The sequence below is a fragment of the Zingiber officinale genome, chromosome 5B, assembly GCF_018446385.1.
Source record: "Zingiber officinale cultivar Zhangliang chromosome 5B, Zo_v1.1, whole genome shotgun sequence".
NCBI classification, from domain to species: Eukaryota; Viridiplantae; Streptophyta; class Magnoliopsida; order Zingiberales; family Zingiberaceae; genus Zingiber; species Zingiber officinale.
In genome coordinates this window covers 58,073,525-58,091,095 of record NC_055995.1, presented here as the reverse complement: position 1 = coordinate 58,091,095, position 17,571 = coordinate 58,073,525, and the positions used below count along the sequence as shown (strand labels likewise).

General features: G+C 38.3%; 1 protein-coding gene across 1 annotated transcript; it reads left to right on the top strand.

Annotated features, from left to right (window-relative positions):
• Nucleotides 1-337: 337 nt before the first annotated feature.
• Nucleotides 338-1,364, top strand: LOC121986654 (probable LRR receptor-like serine/threonine-protein kinase At1g67720). The gene is made up of 6 exons (XM_042540607.1): nt 338-478; nt 568-700; nt 865-936; nt 1,041-1,109; nt 1,186-1,254; nt 1,343-1,364. The coding sequence occupies exons 1-6, from the start codon at nt 451-453 to the stop codon at nt 1,362-1,364; spliced, it is 393 nt and encodes a 130-aa protein (XP_042396541.1). The 5' UTR covers nt 338-450.
• The last annotated feature ends 16,207 nt before the right edge of the window (nt 1,365-17,571 follow it).

Below are 17,571 nucleotides of genomic sequence, written 5' to 3'. Positions count from 1 at the left end.
ATTGATAATAAATACAAAAACAAATAACTGCTTAGTGGTTATAATGCATGCCATGAAAATAGGTTGGGTTGGTAAGAAGCAACATGTACAAAATGCTGATGTGGGTTATTTATGACAACTAAAACAAATGTTGCAGCTCAGAGTTGGCAATGGAGAGGACTTTATTCCATCAAGGGAGAGATGGAATTTTAACCAAAAGGTGTGTTTTTTTTCTTTCAATGAGTTTATTCTTTAAATTGTTAGGACCCTTGTATTGAAAAATCTGGACTGTGATTTCACTTGGAGGTCTGACTATTCTTTTCAAGTTAAACTTTTGAAAATTCTCCCTTTTGGCTATATGAACCGGGATCATATAATATAAGTCTCCCTTTTGTCTTGTCTTTTGCTTTTAAGAAAACAAATGATTCATCCAAGGGACCTATCTTAAATGCTTTTGAGATATACAAGTATATGGAGATAAATTATGGATCCCTAGACGGTAAGTAAAGAAATATCTTGTTAATTTGGTAATCTAGAGCAACACTGTTTTCTTTTAGAGTGTATCCTTTATACCTCTTTTCTCTTCAGCACTGACCATGGAAAGCTTTGTATCACATTACCCAAAAGAAGTTTGGGCACAAGAAGGTGGAGATCCATGCTTACCAGCTCCATGGTCATGGGTTCAATGTAATTCAGATCCGCAACCACAAATTGTTTCAATGTACTGAATGCTTCTCTAAATCTCATTGGTCTTTGTCATGTTTGCTTTGCTTTCCCATGCATGATTTCCAGTTTCTCTAGCTGACCTATGAATTGTTGCTAATGTACAAATTTTAGCTATCTTCTCGCCGCGTGAACTAATGAATAGATTCGTATAATGAACAGTAGACTATCAGGGAGAAATTTGACGGGGAATATACCTGCAGAGCTTGCTAGTTTAACTGGCCTAGTCGAATTGTAAGTTAGAATCTACTTCTGTTCCAAGTCAATTTATTTCATTCGGCACAACTGTTGATGGATTTAATGATTCCTTGTCACTGTGTCAAATTCAAATATTTCAGATGGCTTGATGGAAACGTGCTTTGTGGCCATATACCTGCTCTCGGTGCATGCTTAAGTCTTAGAAACATGTAATATATAAATATTGCTGGTTTATATATCAAACACTTAATCATTCGCTAGACTTTTTGAATTGTTTTTTTGCAGTCACCTTGAGAACAATAAGTTAACTGGTGATCTATCATTTTTGGATGGCCTATCAAATTTACAAGAACTGTATGTCCTTTCTTGCCATTATATTGTCATTTAACGAACATCAATGTTTGCCCAAATTTGTTCTCTTTTAACGTTTGGCTTTGTCTAGCACCAACTCCAGCATGAAGTAACTATTGAGCTTGCAGGTACGTGCAGAACAATATGCTGTCCGGAACAGTACCTGGTCATCTTCTTGGCAAAAATATAGTTTTCACGTGGGTATTTCTTATTAGATTGTGTTGAATATCTCTTTAAGTCCTACTTTCCAATGAAATTACAATTATCAAACTTGGGTATGCTATTTTGAGGCGTATCCCCAAGAAACTTAGACTATTTTCAAGAGAAGGTAGGTACGACTCAATACAACTGACTAACTTTTGTCTGAAACATGTATATGAATTAAAGATATTGTTTTTTCATTTGCAGATGATCTTCCACCTCCCCAACCATTCCAAGAGTTAAGTGCTTCTTTCGGAGGATTTGGCATTGAAACAGCACATAGATATTGGTTATCTGAAATCAACGATGCCACAGAAAACTTTGCTAAAAAAGTTGGTTCTGGGGGCTATGGGACAGTGTATTATGGAAAGTTGAAAAACGGAAAAGAAATTGCCGTCAAAGTTCAAACCAATGATTCTTGTCAGGGAAACAGACAGTTCTCAAGTGAGGTAGCCGTTTACATAGCTTTGGGTAAAAGGGTTACTCTTAATTGCTTAGATGATTGCTTAGCCAAACCAAAAAGATATGCTTAAGGTTCTTCATAAAGTGTGTTTATGGTAGCTTGCTGAAGGATTGCACTAAGTTATTATTGCACCAGTTTGACTAATAAAATTTGTTCCAGGTTTCTCTACTTTCAAGAATACATCACAGAAATCTGGTTGAATTTCTCGGTAACTGCCAGCAAGAAGGCAAAAGCATTCTTGTATATGAGTTTATGCATAATGGAGCACTGAAAGAGCATCTTCATGGTAAGCATCATTCTGTTATGTATCATATTTATCTAAGTTAAGAGTAATTAGTTGGTTCTGGGTATTCGCAGGCTCCTTGTCTCAGGAAAGTCCCATCAGTTGGATAAACAAACTTAACTCTTTGTATAAATCCTTTCACACTTGATACGCATATTGGTGTAATAAGTAAACTTAACTCTTTGTAGAAACATGTCAAAGGTCCAGTAGCTCTTGACATATTACAACCTCTAATGTTGGTGATAAAAATATATACTAGAGACTAGCTAGACTTGTTGTTGAATTGGATTAAAATCATGTGATTTTTATTTTCACAGGAAGTAAAAGGGTGTTATATACTTAGCCAATTTTGGTACTTTAATCACAGGAATTACACAAGTAGAGAAGATTTGATCCAACAAAACAATATACTTTGGCATATATATGTGTGATATATTGTTATGGGTACTATTTTGTTTTGTAAAGTTTGGTGATGTTTGGATGTTGATGTTTGGTACTTTAATGATGTTTGGATTGTAGGTTCTTGATCAATGATATTTTGTAGATATTAACTTGAACTGAAAGTGAGTTATGCAGTAATTTTAATTTGTGCCTAGAAAGAAGTATTGTTATCATATTCAATTGTGTACAACGTCTTTGTCATTATCATCTTTATGCCATTTACTCCTGGGAAATGACTTAACTTGCAATCATATGCTATTTACCTCAGGGAAAAGATAATGATCCCGTTGCCGTGAAAGGAGAAGAAAAGAGAAGCTAGGAGGGAGGAGAAACTAGAAAAGGCTGCAGTTATTGATATGGTGTTTAGAAGATGCACAGGCTGTTTAGAAGATGCACAGGTAGAGAAGACTTGATCCAACAAAATAAGATATTTTGGATTTTATATATATGTGTGATATATTGTTATGGGTACTATTTTGTTTTGTAAACTTTTGTGATGTTTGAATGTTGATGTTTTGTACTTTAATGATGTTTGGATGATGATGTTTGGTACTTTAATGAAATTTGCATTGTAAATATTGATTATGTTTGGATTGTAGGTTTTTTATCAATGAAATTTGCACTAGATGATTTGCACTGGATGAAATTTGCACTGGATGATGATGTTTTTTATAAACTGTTGAGTAGGAAAAGATTAATAAATTTTTTATTTATTGTCAACATGTTGTATATTGTACCCAAAGACATCAGTTTAAATAAGTCAAACTGTTGTCAATGGCGTTAAAAGACAATAGTGACAAACTGATGTTATTTAACATCGTTGCCTAAAAAGACAATGGTTTTTAACCGTTGTCAAACCGATGTCATTGGCTAAAAAGACAACGCTTTTTAGCCGTTGTCGTAGACAGTTCAAAACTGTTGTTGAAGAGCCTAGGCATACGCTCAAAGACAACGGTGAAAAACCGTTGTCTTTGTAGGAAAAGACAACAGTTTTTCACCGTTGTTAAAATGTTGTCTTTGCCTACAAAGACAACGGTTAAAAACTGTTGTCGTTTGCCACCCCTTTTAACAACACAGCCTTTAACAACAGTTAAAAATGGCCTACGACAACGGTTAAAAACCGTTGTTGTATGTCTTTTTTCTTGTAGTGTCTTGGGATTAATGCCTTGGGTCTCCATTACCTTCTTCTCCTTAGGTAATGAGAATTTAACGTGTCTAGGTCTATCATGTATAGGTCTCCTAGGGTTATTGTCTACATTTATCCTATTTCTATCATGATACCTAAAGCCAAAATTTTGCATGCGTACATAATGATTTTCATTATTTCTAGCATGCATGGAGGAATTTAAATTTGACTTCAAATTTAAATTAGGGTTTACCTTACCCTTTACCTTTGGAGCTCCCCCTTGACATGAGCCTCCATTCTTCCTCCACTTCTTTTCCCACATCTTCAAATGCGCCAACTTCTTGAGCTCTTTCTTCTTTGGGCATTTGGTGTGGTAGTGTCCCATGTCTCCACACGTGAAGCATCTAATGTGCTTCTTCTCTTTCTTCTTCCTACAACTCAAATTAGATTCAAAATGAATTGAATTGAGTTTAGGATATACCTCTTTCTTACCCAAAGGACACCTACTCTTGTAGTGTCCCTTTTCATTGCACCCGAAGCACACGTGTGATCTTTTGACTTTGCTTCGGTGGAGGTACTCACTAGGTTGACTTCCAAGACTTCTTCTTCACTTGTCTTGGATTCTTCCTCAACCTTTGAGGATGTCTCCTCATCCACACTAATGGATGGTATTTCTTCATCCTTCTCCTCCTCCTCGGAAGTTGAGTGCTCATCACCTTCCGGTTGCTCCTCCTCCTCTTCTTGAGCTACTAAGCCCATCTCCTTGGGCTCTATCTCATCATGTGTAGGCAAAAGTTCTTCTCCTAGAACTTTCTTTACCTTGCTCCACAACTCGTGGGCGTTCTCGTATTCACCTACACGATTTATCACGTTAGAAGGCAAAATTTCAATCAATATTGATATTACCTTTGAATTTGCCTCCGATCGTGTGGTTTGCTCCTCGGTCCAATGTCGTGGTCGGAGCTTCTTCCCTTTCTTGTCCTTCGGGACTTCAAATGGCTCTTCCACCACCATCATTGTGTCGCAATCCGTCTCAAAGAAGTTCTTCATCTTCACCATCCAAAAGGTGATGTCCCATAAGCTTACTCCTTCGAACTTTGGCGGATCTATCAAGCCGGTCATCTTTGCTTCCTTGGCGGTTAGTCCAACGGAGAGCGTCCTCGCTCTGATACCACTTGTTGGAGGATCGGTGGCCGACTAGAAGGGGGTTGGAAAGACGGCGCCCCCAAATAGCTTTCTTTCTACGTATTCGTTAGTGCGCAAGCGGAAATACAAATACTAATAACGAATACAAAAGCTAATGACAAAGAAAAGAACAAGCAAACCAAGGCACGTCGATGTAACGTGGTTCGGAGATGATGCTCCTACTCCACGGCTGTCCTTAAGGTGGACGATCCCGATCCTTCGGTGGATTAGCCCCCGACAAACTCCAGCTACACAAGTAACTCCTTGTGGGTGGAGAAACCTCACCACAACACCAACCAAGAACACTTGGACACAAGAGACCTTGAGCACTTTGGTGACTACTAATTAGGCTTTAACCAAATCTAATTTCATCGCCTTGGCCGGCCATACCAAGCTCCTTCTTATAGAGCTTGGAACAAATCAGAACCTGATTTGCCCGTTACCAGTCGACTGGTCCTTGCACCAGTCGACTGATGCCAGCCCAACGACTCTCTCAACGGCTATCTGCTACAGTGCATCAGTCGACTGGTCCATACACCAGTCGACTGCTACAGTACGCTACAGTAACTGCTACAGTGCGCTACAGTAACTGCTACAGTGCCGCTACAGTAAAACCCTAAAACTAGGATTTTACTCCGAGTACAATCTCTCATGCACTCGTACCCTCACGACTCATTTGACTCTTCTTTGCAGCCTTGACCTCTTGCCTTCAAGCCTACTTCCTTTGGCTCTCGTCCCTCGGATGCATCCAAGCCCGCGGCTTGTCTCCAATGCCATCCTTCGCGTATGCCTCGAAGTCGCTTCCCTCGGCCATTGTCCTTGCTGCCTTGTCCATGGTCCCTCGGATGCCCCATCCTTCACCGGACCAGAAGCCGTCAACCTGAGTCACATGTGTCACCTGCAGTCCTGCACAACTCAAGTACACATATCAAATAACAAGGGTAAACCTAACTTAAACCCTTTACCCAAACACCAAAACACATGGTCCCACGAACCATTGGGATTGCTCCAACATACATATCATAAGGACATAGTGAACATGGTTAGTTTAGGTCTTAAGCTTTCCTAGGTCCTTCATCTATACTTGGCCGAAAGTTCACAATTATAGATCTAGGTTTTAAGTAAACATATAACATAAGAACATTAACTAGCTTCTTATACTATGGTACTTATCATAAGGACATAATTAACATGCTTATTTAGGTCTTGAACTTCCCTAATCCTTTTATTCATGACTTGGTCGAACACCTTAGGAGCATGAAATTAAGTTTTAGGCAACATACAAGCATAAGAACACCAAACTAATCTCTTATCATAGAATACATATCATAAGGATATAGTGAACATGGTTAGTTTAGGTCTTAAGCTTTCCTAGGTCCTTCATCTATACTTGGCCGAAAGTTCAACCTTGTGACCCTAGGTTTTAAGCATTCTAATCTTATGGAAAACATAAACAACTTGTACCACAGGTGAGGGGATACTTACATCCTTTCGCTTGTTGATCCTAAAGAAAGTGGTACCCTTGTGAGGAGGAAGAAGGAGCTTCTCTTCCTAGTTCTCCCTTTTGTTTCCTCTTTCTTGTAAGGAGTATACCTTGAGACTCCTTCTTAGGAATTAGTTTCCTTGGAGAGAATTCCTTAGCTTGGTTTTTAGAAATGAGGGAGAGAAGGCTCTATGTCTTGGTGGAGAAGGAAGAAGGAGAAAGAAGGAGGAGAAAGAAGAAGGAGGAAGGATTAACAACTTTCTTTTCTTCTCTCAATCCTATTTATTTCTCATGTAAATGAAATATGTCTTCATTCATCCCCTTAACCCCTCTATCTTTACCCTCTCTTAATTCCCATGAAGTTAGAGGAAAAGAAAAGAAAGGAAAGCAACTTGGCTTTTGCTTGCTTCTTTCCTTAACCAAGAGGAAGAGGAGGTAAGCTACTTGGTTTTCTCTTGTTCCTTTACTTAACTTTCTTCTTACTTTTAACTACAATTTCCATTCTTTTCTATTCATCTATTATTCATTACCCTAGTGGTTGCCATACACCAATTTAACTCTATTATTTGTGGGAGGTTCAAGATTCAAACTTTAACCTCACTTCCTTTTTATTTTATTTTGTTTTCTATTTCCATTTCTCTTTTTTTTTTCTTTTATTCTAAAGGAAAAATACTCATAGGTATAGCTTATCATTTCGTGGGTGTTACAGTACCCCATACCTCATAGAAAGTTCATCCTCGAACTTAAAATAGCTACATCAGGTGGCACATGTCTTCCTGCTGAGGGCATCGGCCACCTTGTTCGCTTTTCCAGGATGATAAAAGATCTCACAGTCATAGTATTTAACTAACTGAAGTCATCTGCGTTCTCTCATATTCAGATCCTTCTGGGTGAAGAATTATTTCAGACTCTGGTGATCGGTATAAATCTTACACCGGACTCCATATAAATAATGTCTCTATGTTTTGAGAGCAAAGACCACGGCTGCTAGCTCTAGGTCATGAGTGGGGTAGTTCTTTTCGTACTCTTTGAGTTGTCTAGAGGCGTATGCAATAACTTTGCCATCTTGCATGAGTATAGCTCCAAGTCCTAATTTGGAAGTATCGCTGTACATATCGATGCCTTTGTTACTTTTCGGAAGAGTAAGGATTGGAGCACTGGTCAGTCTCCTTTTTAATTCCGTGAAACTCTTCTCGCATTCATCCTGTAACACCCCTAGGGTACTTAGCAAGATTCTAGATATTTTTATCATGAATAAAAATAAGTCTTATGTGTGAATTTGCAAAAAATAATAATAATATTGGAACCAAAAAGAGATGACCAAGGTTTGAACCTTGGATCTCTTACTAGATACAGGTATGTGTTAACCAATAGACCAAGAGAAGATATTGTTAAAGAGAGAAGTGACAATATAGTTAAGAGTAAGAAAAGAACTCCTTTCATTTAGAAGGAGAAGATAGAGTTGCCTTCTTCCTCTCAAAAGAAAAGAGGATTCTTGCTTCCTCTTTTCATTAAGGAGGAGTAAAAGAAAGGAGAAGGAAAAGTGCATTTTCCCTTCCTCCTCTCATGAAGAATAAAAGAGGAAATTAAAGAAGAGATTTCATTTTCTCCTCTTCCTTCTCCCTCCTTCTCCTCACCGTGACCAAGCCCTCTCCCCACCTCCATTGCCGAAATCCAAAAACAAAGGAGGACTCCTCTTTAGGAAGGCTCCACAAACAAGATTACTCTCTAAGGAAATCAACCACAAGGAGGTAAGTATCCCCTCACCTGTGGTACAAGTCGCTTACGAAATTTCCATGAGGTTAGAATGCTTAAAAATAAAAAAATAAATGGAAGAAACCTATGCTCATGGATTTCACGATGTTATGACATGAACTTAGTTAAATATTTATGTTGGATGTTGAGTAAAGCATGATCTTCTTCTTGATATGTTTCGGCCATGAATGTTTTAGGGCTTTAAGAAGCGTAAAAATCTAATCGAACATGTTTATAGATGCCTTTATGATATGATATGAACTTGACTAAATATCCATGTCTATATGTTGCTTGGAGATTTTATTTTCCTTTATGTAAAGTTTCGGCCATGATAGATTCTAGGGCTTCAAGAAGCTCATAACCTAATTTAACTTGCTTATAGATTCCTTTATGATAGGATATGAACTTGACTAAATATCCATGTCTATATGTTGCTTGGAAATTTTATTTTCCTCTATGTAAAGTTTCGGCCATGATAGATTTTAGGGTTTCATGAAGCTTAAAACCAAATTTAACATGCTCATAGACTTCTTTATGATATGATATGAACTTGGCTAGATATTCATGTTTGTATGTTGCTTAGAAGTTTATTTTTTTTTATGAAGTTTCGGCCATGATAGATTTTAGGGTTTCATGAAGCTTAGAACCTAATTTAACATGCTCATAGACTTCTTTATGAGATGATATGAACTTGGCTAGGTGTTCATGTTTGTATGTTGCTTAGAAGTTTATTTCTTTTTTATGAAGTTTCGGCCATGATAGATTTTAGGGTTTCATGAAGCTTAAAACCTAATTTAACATGCTCATAGACTTCTTTATGATATGACATGAACTTGGCTAGGTATTCATGTTTGTATATTGCTTAGAAGTTTATTTTCCTTTCATGAACTTTCGGTCATGACTATATTCTAGGGTTCAATGAAGGTTAAATTTAAACTTAGCAAGCTCATGAATTTCCCTTATGATATAATATGAAGTTAGCTTGGTATTCTTATGCTTGTATAGAACTTAGTTTCATGCTCTTAAAGGTTCGGTCACAACCAAGTTAAAAGGCCTAGGAAGCTTAGAACCTACTACCTATGCTCATGATATTTTTTATAGTTTATGATATGAAATTAATTTAAGGTTCACATGCTTATATGTTGTTGTAACCTAAAACTAAGCATGGTAACTTTCGGCCACTATATGGAATTAGGGTTAGAGACCTAATTATGATTTTGCTAGGTGTCTCACATACTAGGATATGAATTAGGAGATGCTAGTAAATGTTTTCCATGTATGATTATGTTTTCCTATGATGCTTTATATGCTTATTTAAGTATGCTTATGAACTATGTATGATGATGACTCTTATGATGTGTTTTATGCTTAAGTATGCATGCTTTATGATAAGACAAGTAACATGCCTATTTATGTATGAACTATGCATGAAATGATTCCTATGATGAATATGTACCCAAGAATGTATGATTTCAAATATGTTGCATGCTCATTTATGTAAGCTTATGAACCAGGCATGAAAATGATTTTTATGATGGCTATGTGCCCAAGTATGTATGCCTTATGATATGATAAGAAAATGGCTAAGAGTTGCTTCCCTTAAGTTGGGATTAAGAGCACTCTTCATGTTAAGACAAGAGCATGACATTATGATGATATGATATGACAATTATGATGATATGATATGCACGACATGTATTTTACTTTGTATGGCTTGTACCAAGGGTGGGCTCCATAAGCGCCCCTAGGCCGACGGACTATGAACGGGTCTAGTAAAAAAGGATGGGCTCCTTAGTACGCCCCTAGGCCGACGGACTATGAACGGGTCTAGATCCCTAGTAGGTTCGGGGCTAGCTACCCTGTCCTAGGGATTGCGCGCATTTATGTATGTATGTGGTACAAGCCGGGCCCTCATGATGATGATATTATGTTTAAGTATTAAAAGGATATGTTTAAAGACATCTTGCACTTGACATGACATATGTTTTAAAAAGACATTTTGCATAATGCACCCATTCATGATATGATATGTTTTTTTTATGAATTATATGACATGATGTTATGCTATGCTCTTATGACTTATAGGACATGATGTTACGAGATGTTTTGTTTATGATTCGTATGACCTGACGATATGTTATGCTACCATGATTTACATCACATGATGCCTTCAATTATGATATGTTAGAGTATGATGTTTTTTTTTTAATGATATGATATGATAGGAGGCTATGTTCACATGATATAATGTTAGATGATTATGTCTCCATTGTTATATGCTTATATGACCATGCTATGAAATACGATTTTTTTTGTGAGTAGGAAAGGATCTTACTGAGCCTGTGTGCTCATAGATTACTTTCCTTGTACCACAGATAAAGGCAAGGAATGGATGATCTAAGGGAGCTGCAGGAGAGGCAAGGAGATGTGTGTGGCAGTGGCTCGGCTAAGACAAATAAAGACCTGCTATGTTATTTTTGTTATGTCTGACATGAACCATGTGTATTGTGTTACATTCCAGTATAACTTCATGACATTTCCGCTGCTTTATATTACTAGAAAGAAATTTTAAATATGCATGTATATCCTGGAATAGTTATGTAAGTAAGTAGTCCCATCCCTTTAGTAGCAGGGAGGGCGGGCGTTACACATCCGTCCATTCATACTTTTAGTTCTTCTTGGTGAGAACTGTCATAGGGGCTGCAATTTTAGAGAAGTCCTCCATGAACTTCCGGTAGTAGCCTGCTAGCCCGAGAAAACTTCTGATTTCACAATCATTCTTTGGCCTGTTCCAGTTGCTTACAGCTTCGATCTTGTTTGGATCTACCATTACTCCATCCTTGGAGATGACATGACCCAAGAATGATATTCGATCAAGCCAAAACTCGCATTTGAAGAACTTTGCATATAGTTGTTTCTCTCGAAGAATCTGTAGTACGGTGTTCAGGTGTTCAGCATGCTCTTCCGGGGTTCTTGAATAGATGAGAATATCGTCAATGAAGATGATCACGAATTTGTCGAGATATGCCGTAAACACCCTATTCATCAGGTCCATAAATACAGCAGGAGCATTTGTCACTCCGAAGGGCATAACTATGAACTCATAGTGTCCGTATCTTGTTCGAAATGTCGTCTTCGGTATATCATCCTGTTTCACTTTCACTTGATGATAGCCGGACCTTAGGTCAATCTTAGAGAAGACGGTCGCTCCCCTTAATTGGTCGAACAGGTCGTCGATCCGTGGAAGAGGGTACCGGTTCTTGATTGTCACATTGTTCAGCGCTCGGTAGTCTATACACATCCGCATAGACCCATCCTTCTTTTTCACAAACAATACTGGAGCTCCCCATGGAGAGTGACTCGGGAGAATAAGTCCCTTGTCAAGTAACTCTAGTAATTGTTCCTGCAGTTCCTTCAACTCAGCCGGCGTCATACGATAAGGTGCTTTAGAGATCGATTTAATACTAGGAATCAGTTTGATCTCAAATTCTATGTCCCTATCGGGGGCTAACCCTGGTAGTTCATTAGGAAACACTTCTGGATAGTTGCACACTACTCTGACATTTTCTAGTTTCTGGTCCTTAGCATGACTTGTATCGATCACTTGTGCTAGAAACCCAGTACATCTCTTATGTAACATCTTTTGTGCTTTCATGGCTGATAAGAATCTCCCGGTTTCTTTCCTTGGTTCTCCAACAAATTTGAACATCGGCTCATCTTCAGGTCGGAAAATCATTTTCTTTAACGGCACTCAATTGAAGCACCGTACTTGCTCAAGAAATCCATCCCCAATATACTGTCATAATCTTGCATGTCAAGCACTATCAGATCACAGTAGAGTTCTCTGTCTGCGATTCTGATGGGTGCGGCTCGCAGCATATGAGTAGATGGCATTACTTCTCCCGAAGGCAGGGTTGTTAAGAATTTGTCATTTAAGGCTTGTGGTGGTATCTCTAACTTCTCCATGAAAGGTGTAGAGACGAACGAGTGTGTCACCCCGGTATCAAATAACACATTAGCATATTGACTGAAAATAGCAGCTGACCTGTGACAACGGTAGAGGCACTTGCCACATCATCTTTGGTAAGAGAGAAAACCCTGGCGTTCGTTGTGGCTGGTGGGGCTTCCAATCTCCCTTGGCTAATCGGAGTTCCTTCAATGGCAGCCTGCATCAGGTGTAGCTGTGAGGGTGCACTCCTATTCTGGTTATACTGTTGGGATGGTGTCTGGGACAGGGTAGGGCAGTCTCTGGCCATATGTCCTTCCCGCCCGCAGTTGTAACACTTCCTCGTACCCTTGTGGTATACTCCGGAATGCTGCTTCCCACAAATGGTACACTGAGGGTACTTAGGTTGCTTATTTACTGGTCCTCCTTTAGTGTTGTTCCATTGCTTCCTTTTTCCATTAGAGTTTCCTTTCCAGCTGGTTTTGGTACCCTGAGATTGTGTCTGCGCCTGATTCTTATTCTCGTTCATCGCCTTTTGATAATGTTCAGTGATCAGGGCACTGCTGACCAGTTCTTCTGTAGTCTGCAGTCTATTAATTCCGCCGGCCACATTCAATATTATCTCGGGTCGAAGCATTTTCAGCATCAGTCTAACCCTTTCTCTTTCCGTGCTGACTAACTCTGGGCAGAGGCGTGCAAGACGGTTGAAGCGTTTTACTGCTTCGTTCACTGATAAGTCACCTTGCCGGAACTCGGTGAACTCGTCGCAATGCCGATTCGTTACTTGCATATGGAAGAATTACTTGAAGAACTCTGTCTCAAAGTCTGTCCAGTTCATCAGATTAATTAGTCTCTTAGCCTTAACTCTTTCCCACCACATTCTTGCGTCTCCGGAAAAACAGAATGACACACATTTGATCTTTTCCGATACAGGCCAGGCCAGCAATTCCACAATACTTTCCACTGTCTTGAACCAGGCTTGGGCATCCCATGGCTCACAAGTACCCGAGAAGTTCTCTGGCTTCAGCCTTAGCCACTGTATCAAGTAGGTCTCTTGTCGGACCACTGGGGCAGGGGCTATCGGTGGTACTGGTGCAGCTATTGGTATGACGGGCAGTGCATTCTGATTTGCTGGTGGGGTGACAGGGTTTCCTTGCTGATTCATCAGAGCAGTGATTACTTGTTGTTGTTCCGTGATCTGACGCTAGAGATCTGTGACTACCTGGGTCAGATCCGGTGGGGTCACTATCTCATCGGCCCTGTTATCGCATCGTCTAGCCATATCTATTTTCATAAATAACAATAAGGCTAGCAAAAGTCTAGAGTCATCCCTACTTATATTCGTGCACATTAAATATCGCTTATCATACATAAAGGAAAATCCATATCAGTCATACTTAGGTTCATGGATACTAAAAACATTTCCTATCATACATAAATAAAATAGAGTAAGTACAGAAAATCTTACTTGGAGCGGCAGGATGGAGGCTTGATGTGTGTGTAGCGGAAATGCCTAACTTGGCTCTGATACCAACCTTTAACGCCCGCCCCTCCTGCTAGTAAGGCAGGGTTACTTTACTTAACCATTACTATTGCGGAAACATACATGCATATTAAAATTTCTTTCAAAAGTAAAACAGTCGAAATATCCTGAAGTCATGCGGGACAACAACATAATACACTTAATTCATGTCAACATAACAAAATAACTTAAGCAGGTCTTTTTATTTATCTTAGCCGAGCCACCAACACACACATCTCCTTGCCTCTCCTACAGCTCCCCTAGGTCATCCATTCTTTCCCTTTATCTGCGGTACAAGAAAAGTAAGCTATAAGCACACAAGCTTAGTAAGATCCTTTCCTACTCACAAAATCCATATATCAAGCATAAACACATAAACATATAATCATGGAAATATGATCATCTAACATCATATGGTGAATACATAGCATCATAACATATTATCTCATAAAGAACATCATGCTATATCCTATCATAAATCATCATGTCATATAAATCATAAGGGCATAGCATGTCATATCATAAATCATAAAGAACATCATGCTATATCATATCATAAATCATCATGTCATATAAATCATAAGGGAATAGCATGCCATATCATAAATCATAAAGAACATCATGCTATATCATATCATAAATCATCATGTCATATAAATCATAAGGGCATAGCATGTCATATCATAAATCATAAAGAACATCATGCTATAAATCATCATGTCATATAAATCATAAGAGCATAGCAAGTCATATCATAAATCATATCATGCAAGATGTCTTTTAAAACATGTATCATGTCATATGCAAGATGTCTTAAAACATATCATATAGTACTTGAACATAATATCATCATGAGGGCCCGGCTTGTACCACATACATATATAAATACGCGCAATCCCTAGGGTAGGGTAGCTAGCCCCGAACCTACTAGGGATCTAGGTCCGTACTACGACCGTCGACCTAGGGGTGTACTATGGAGCCCATCCCTTTTTTACTAGACCTGTTCATAGTCCGTCGGCCTAGAGGTGCTTATGGAGCCCACCCTTGGTACAAGTCATACAAAGTAAAATAGCATGGCATATCATGTCATATCATAGCATTTCATGTTCTTGTTATATCGAAGAGAGCTCTTGATCCCAACTTAAGAGAAGCATCTCTTTGTCATATCATGAAGAGTGCTCTTGATCCCATCTCAAGGGAAGCATCTCTTAGGCTTTTCATTTTACATAAGTCTTTCATAAACATATCATAATAGCATGAGGTGCACATAGCATAAATCATATCATAAGGAATCATAACATGAATGCACATAACATTAAGCATATCATAGGGAATCATATCATGATGTCATAGTACACATAACATAAAGCATATCCTAAAGAATCATAACATAATGTCATAAGCGCACATACATAAAGCATATCATAAGGAATCATAACATGAGTGCACATAACATTAAGCATACCATAAGGAATCATATCATGATGTCATAAGTGCACATAACATAAAACATACCCTAAAGAATCATAACATGATGTCATAAGTGCACATAACATAAAGCATATAACATACAACATGGTGACCTAAATTCCATAGCACATCATAAGGAGTCATTATCATGCATGGTTGGGGTTTTGATCTTCCTACAAACCCTAATTCCTTGTTGGCCGAAACGTAAGGTGAGGTTCCAACTTTTAATACAACATGTTGCATGAAACCAACAACATATAAGACATCATATTTCATAAGGAAGCATAAATAGGCATGGTTAGGTTTCAAAACTTTGCCCTAAGTAACAATTTCAACCTTGGACGAAACCTAAATGTGAGGCATTTAACTTTTAAATACAACATGAAGCATGAAACTTAAACCAACCATATAATAATGATCATACATCATAAGGAAGCATATACAAGCATGAATAGATTTCAAAGCCTTGCCCTAGACCTTATTTCCAACTTGGCCGAAACATCAAGGTAAGGATTCTAAATTTTTAATACCACATGGAGCATAAAACGCTTAACTAACAGCATATATGAGATCATGTATCATGAAACAACATAAACAAGCATGTTTTCATTTCAAAACTTTGCCCTAGACCTTGTCTCCTAACTTGGCCGAAACTTCAAGGTGGTGTTCTAGGTTTTTCATGCATCATAAGCCATGGATATTTAACCTAACATAGCATAAGAAAGCATACATCATGAAGAAACATCAAACAAGTATAGTTAGGTCAACAACTTTTCTCTAAGCCTTTTTAATCCAACCTTGGCCGAAACCTAAGGGTAGGGTTTCTAGGGTTTTCATGCAACATAAGACATGAAAATTTCAATCTAACTATGCATAGAAAATCATACATCATGAGGAGCACAAACATGTATAGTTAGGTCTCAAAATCTTGCCCTAGACCTTGTATTCATCTTTGGCCGAAACCTAAAGAAAGGTTCTAGGTTTTGTTTATACATCATGTAGCATGAAAACTTATCTAACAACATATAATAGATCATGTATCATGAAGGAGCATAAATAAGCATGTTTAGATTTCAAAATCTTACTCTACACCTTATATTTTGTTTTGGCTGAAACCTAAGGTAGGGTCCTAGGTTTTATTCAAATATCATGTAGCATAAAAACTTATCCAACAACATATAATAATTCATGTATCATGAAGGAGCATAAATAAGCATGTTTAGGCTTCAAAATTTTACTCTAATCCTTGTATTCTCTCTTGGCCGAAACTTCAAGAGTGAGGTTCCAACTTTTTGTTACAACATGAAGCATAAATTTCAACTTGACATCCATAAGTGACCACAACTCCTTATCTTGGCCGAAACTTACAAGGAAAATCCCTAAGTTTTTTTTTTCAAACAAATTTTCTTAAACGTCAAGCGTACGAAAGCTATTGTACTGCAGGTGAGAGGATACTTACATCCCTTGCTTAACTCTCTAAAAGAAGATATCCTTGGTTGTGAAGCTTTTCCTAGAGAGCAACCCCTCTTTCTTGGTTCGGCAATGGTGAGGGACAGGAGGGTGGTTTCGGTGGAGAGGAGGAGGAAGGAGAAAGAGAGCAACAAAAATGAAAATTTTCATTCTTTCCTCCTTTTATTCCAATTGAATGGAAGAAGAAAACATGAATTTTTCCTTCCCTTTTCCTTTACTCATCCTTAATGGAAGGGAGAAAGTAAAAAACTTTCTTTTCAATGTGAAAAGAGGAAGGAAACTTGGGCTTCTCCTCCTTAGTAAAGAGAGCCTCCACTTCCTTAACTTTAACAACAATTCCTCTCTTTTCATATCAGCACACCCCTGCTAGGGCTACTGGTTATGGCATGAAACCATTTACCAAGAGGTCCAAGGTTCAATCCTTGGTCATGCCTCTTTTTTGGTTCTTTTTATTTTATTTTCTAAAGAATAATCCACATAAGGCCCATATTATATCATGTATAAATCTATTTGAATTATTAAGGCTTATTTTAATTATGCATAAATCTATATTAATCATGCATAAATTTACATGAATTATTAGAGACCCTATGGGTGTTACAGTCCCCCATACCTCATAAAAGTTCGTCCTCGAACTTAAAATAACTCCGAGCAAATAAGGTGGCCTAGAACTTCCTGCTGAGTGCGTCAGCCACTTTGTTCGCTTTTCCCGGATGGTAGAAGATCTCGCAATCATAGTCCTTGACTAGCTCAAGCCATCTACGTTGTCTCATGTTTAGGTCCTTCTGTGTGAAAAAATATTTTAGGCTCTGGTGATCTGTATAGATCTTACATTGTGCTTCATATAGATAATGCCTCCATATCTTGAGAGCAAAGACCACGGCTGCTAGTTCTTAATCATGAGTAGGGTAATTGCTTTCATGTTCATTGAGTTGCCTAGAGGCATAGGCAATGACCTTGCCGTTCTGCATGAGT

Bases quoted from the DNA above. Each gene is read 5' to 3' on its own strand.
- LOC121986654 (XM_042540607.1), top strand. From the start codon at position 451: ATGGAGATAAATTATGGATCCCTAGACG. The intron at 937-1,040 runs GTAAGTTAGAAT...CAAATATTTCAG, and splicing joins TTAACTGGCCTAGTCGAATT to ATGGCTTGATGGAAACGTGC. The intron at 1,110-1,185 runs GTAATATATAAA...GTTTTTTTGCAG, and splicing joins TGCTTAAGTCTTAGAAACAT to TCACCTTGAGAACAATAAGT.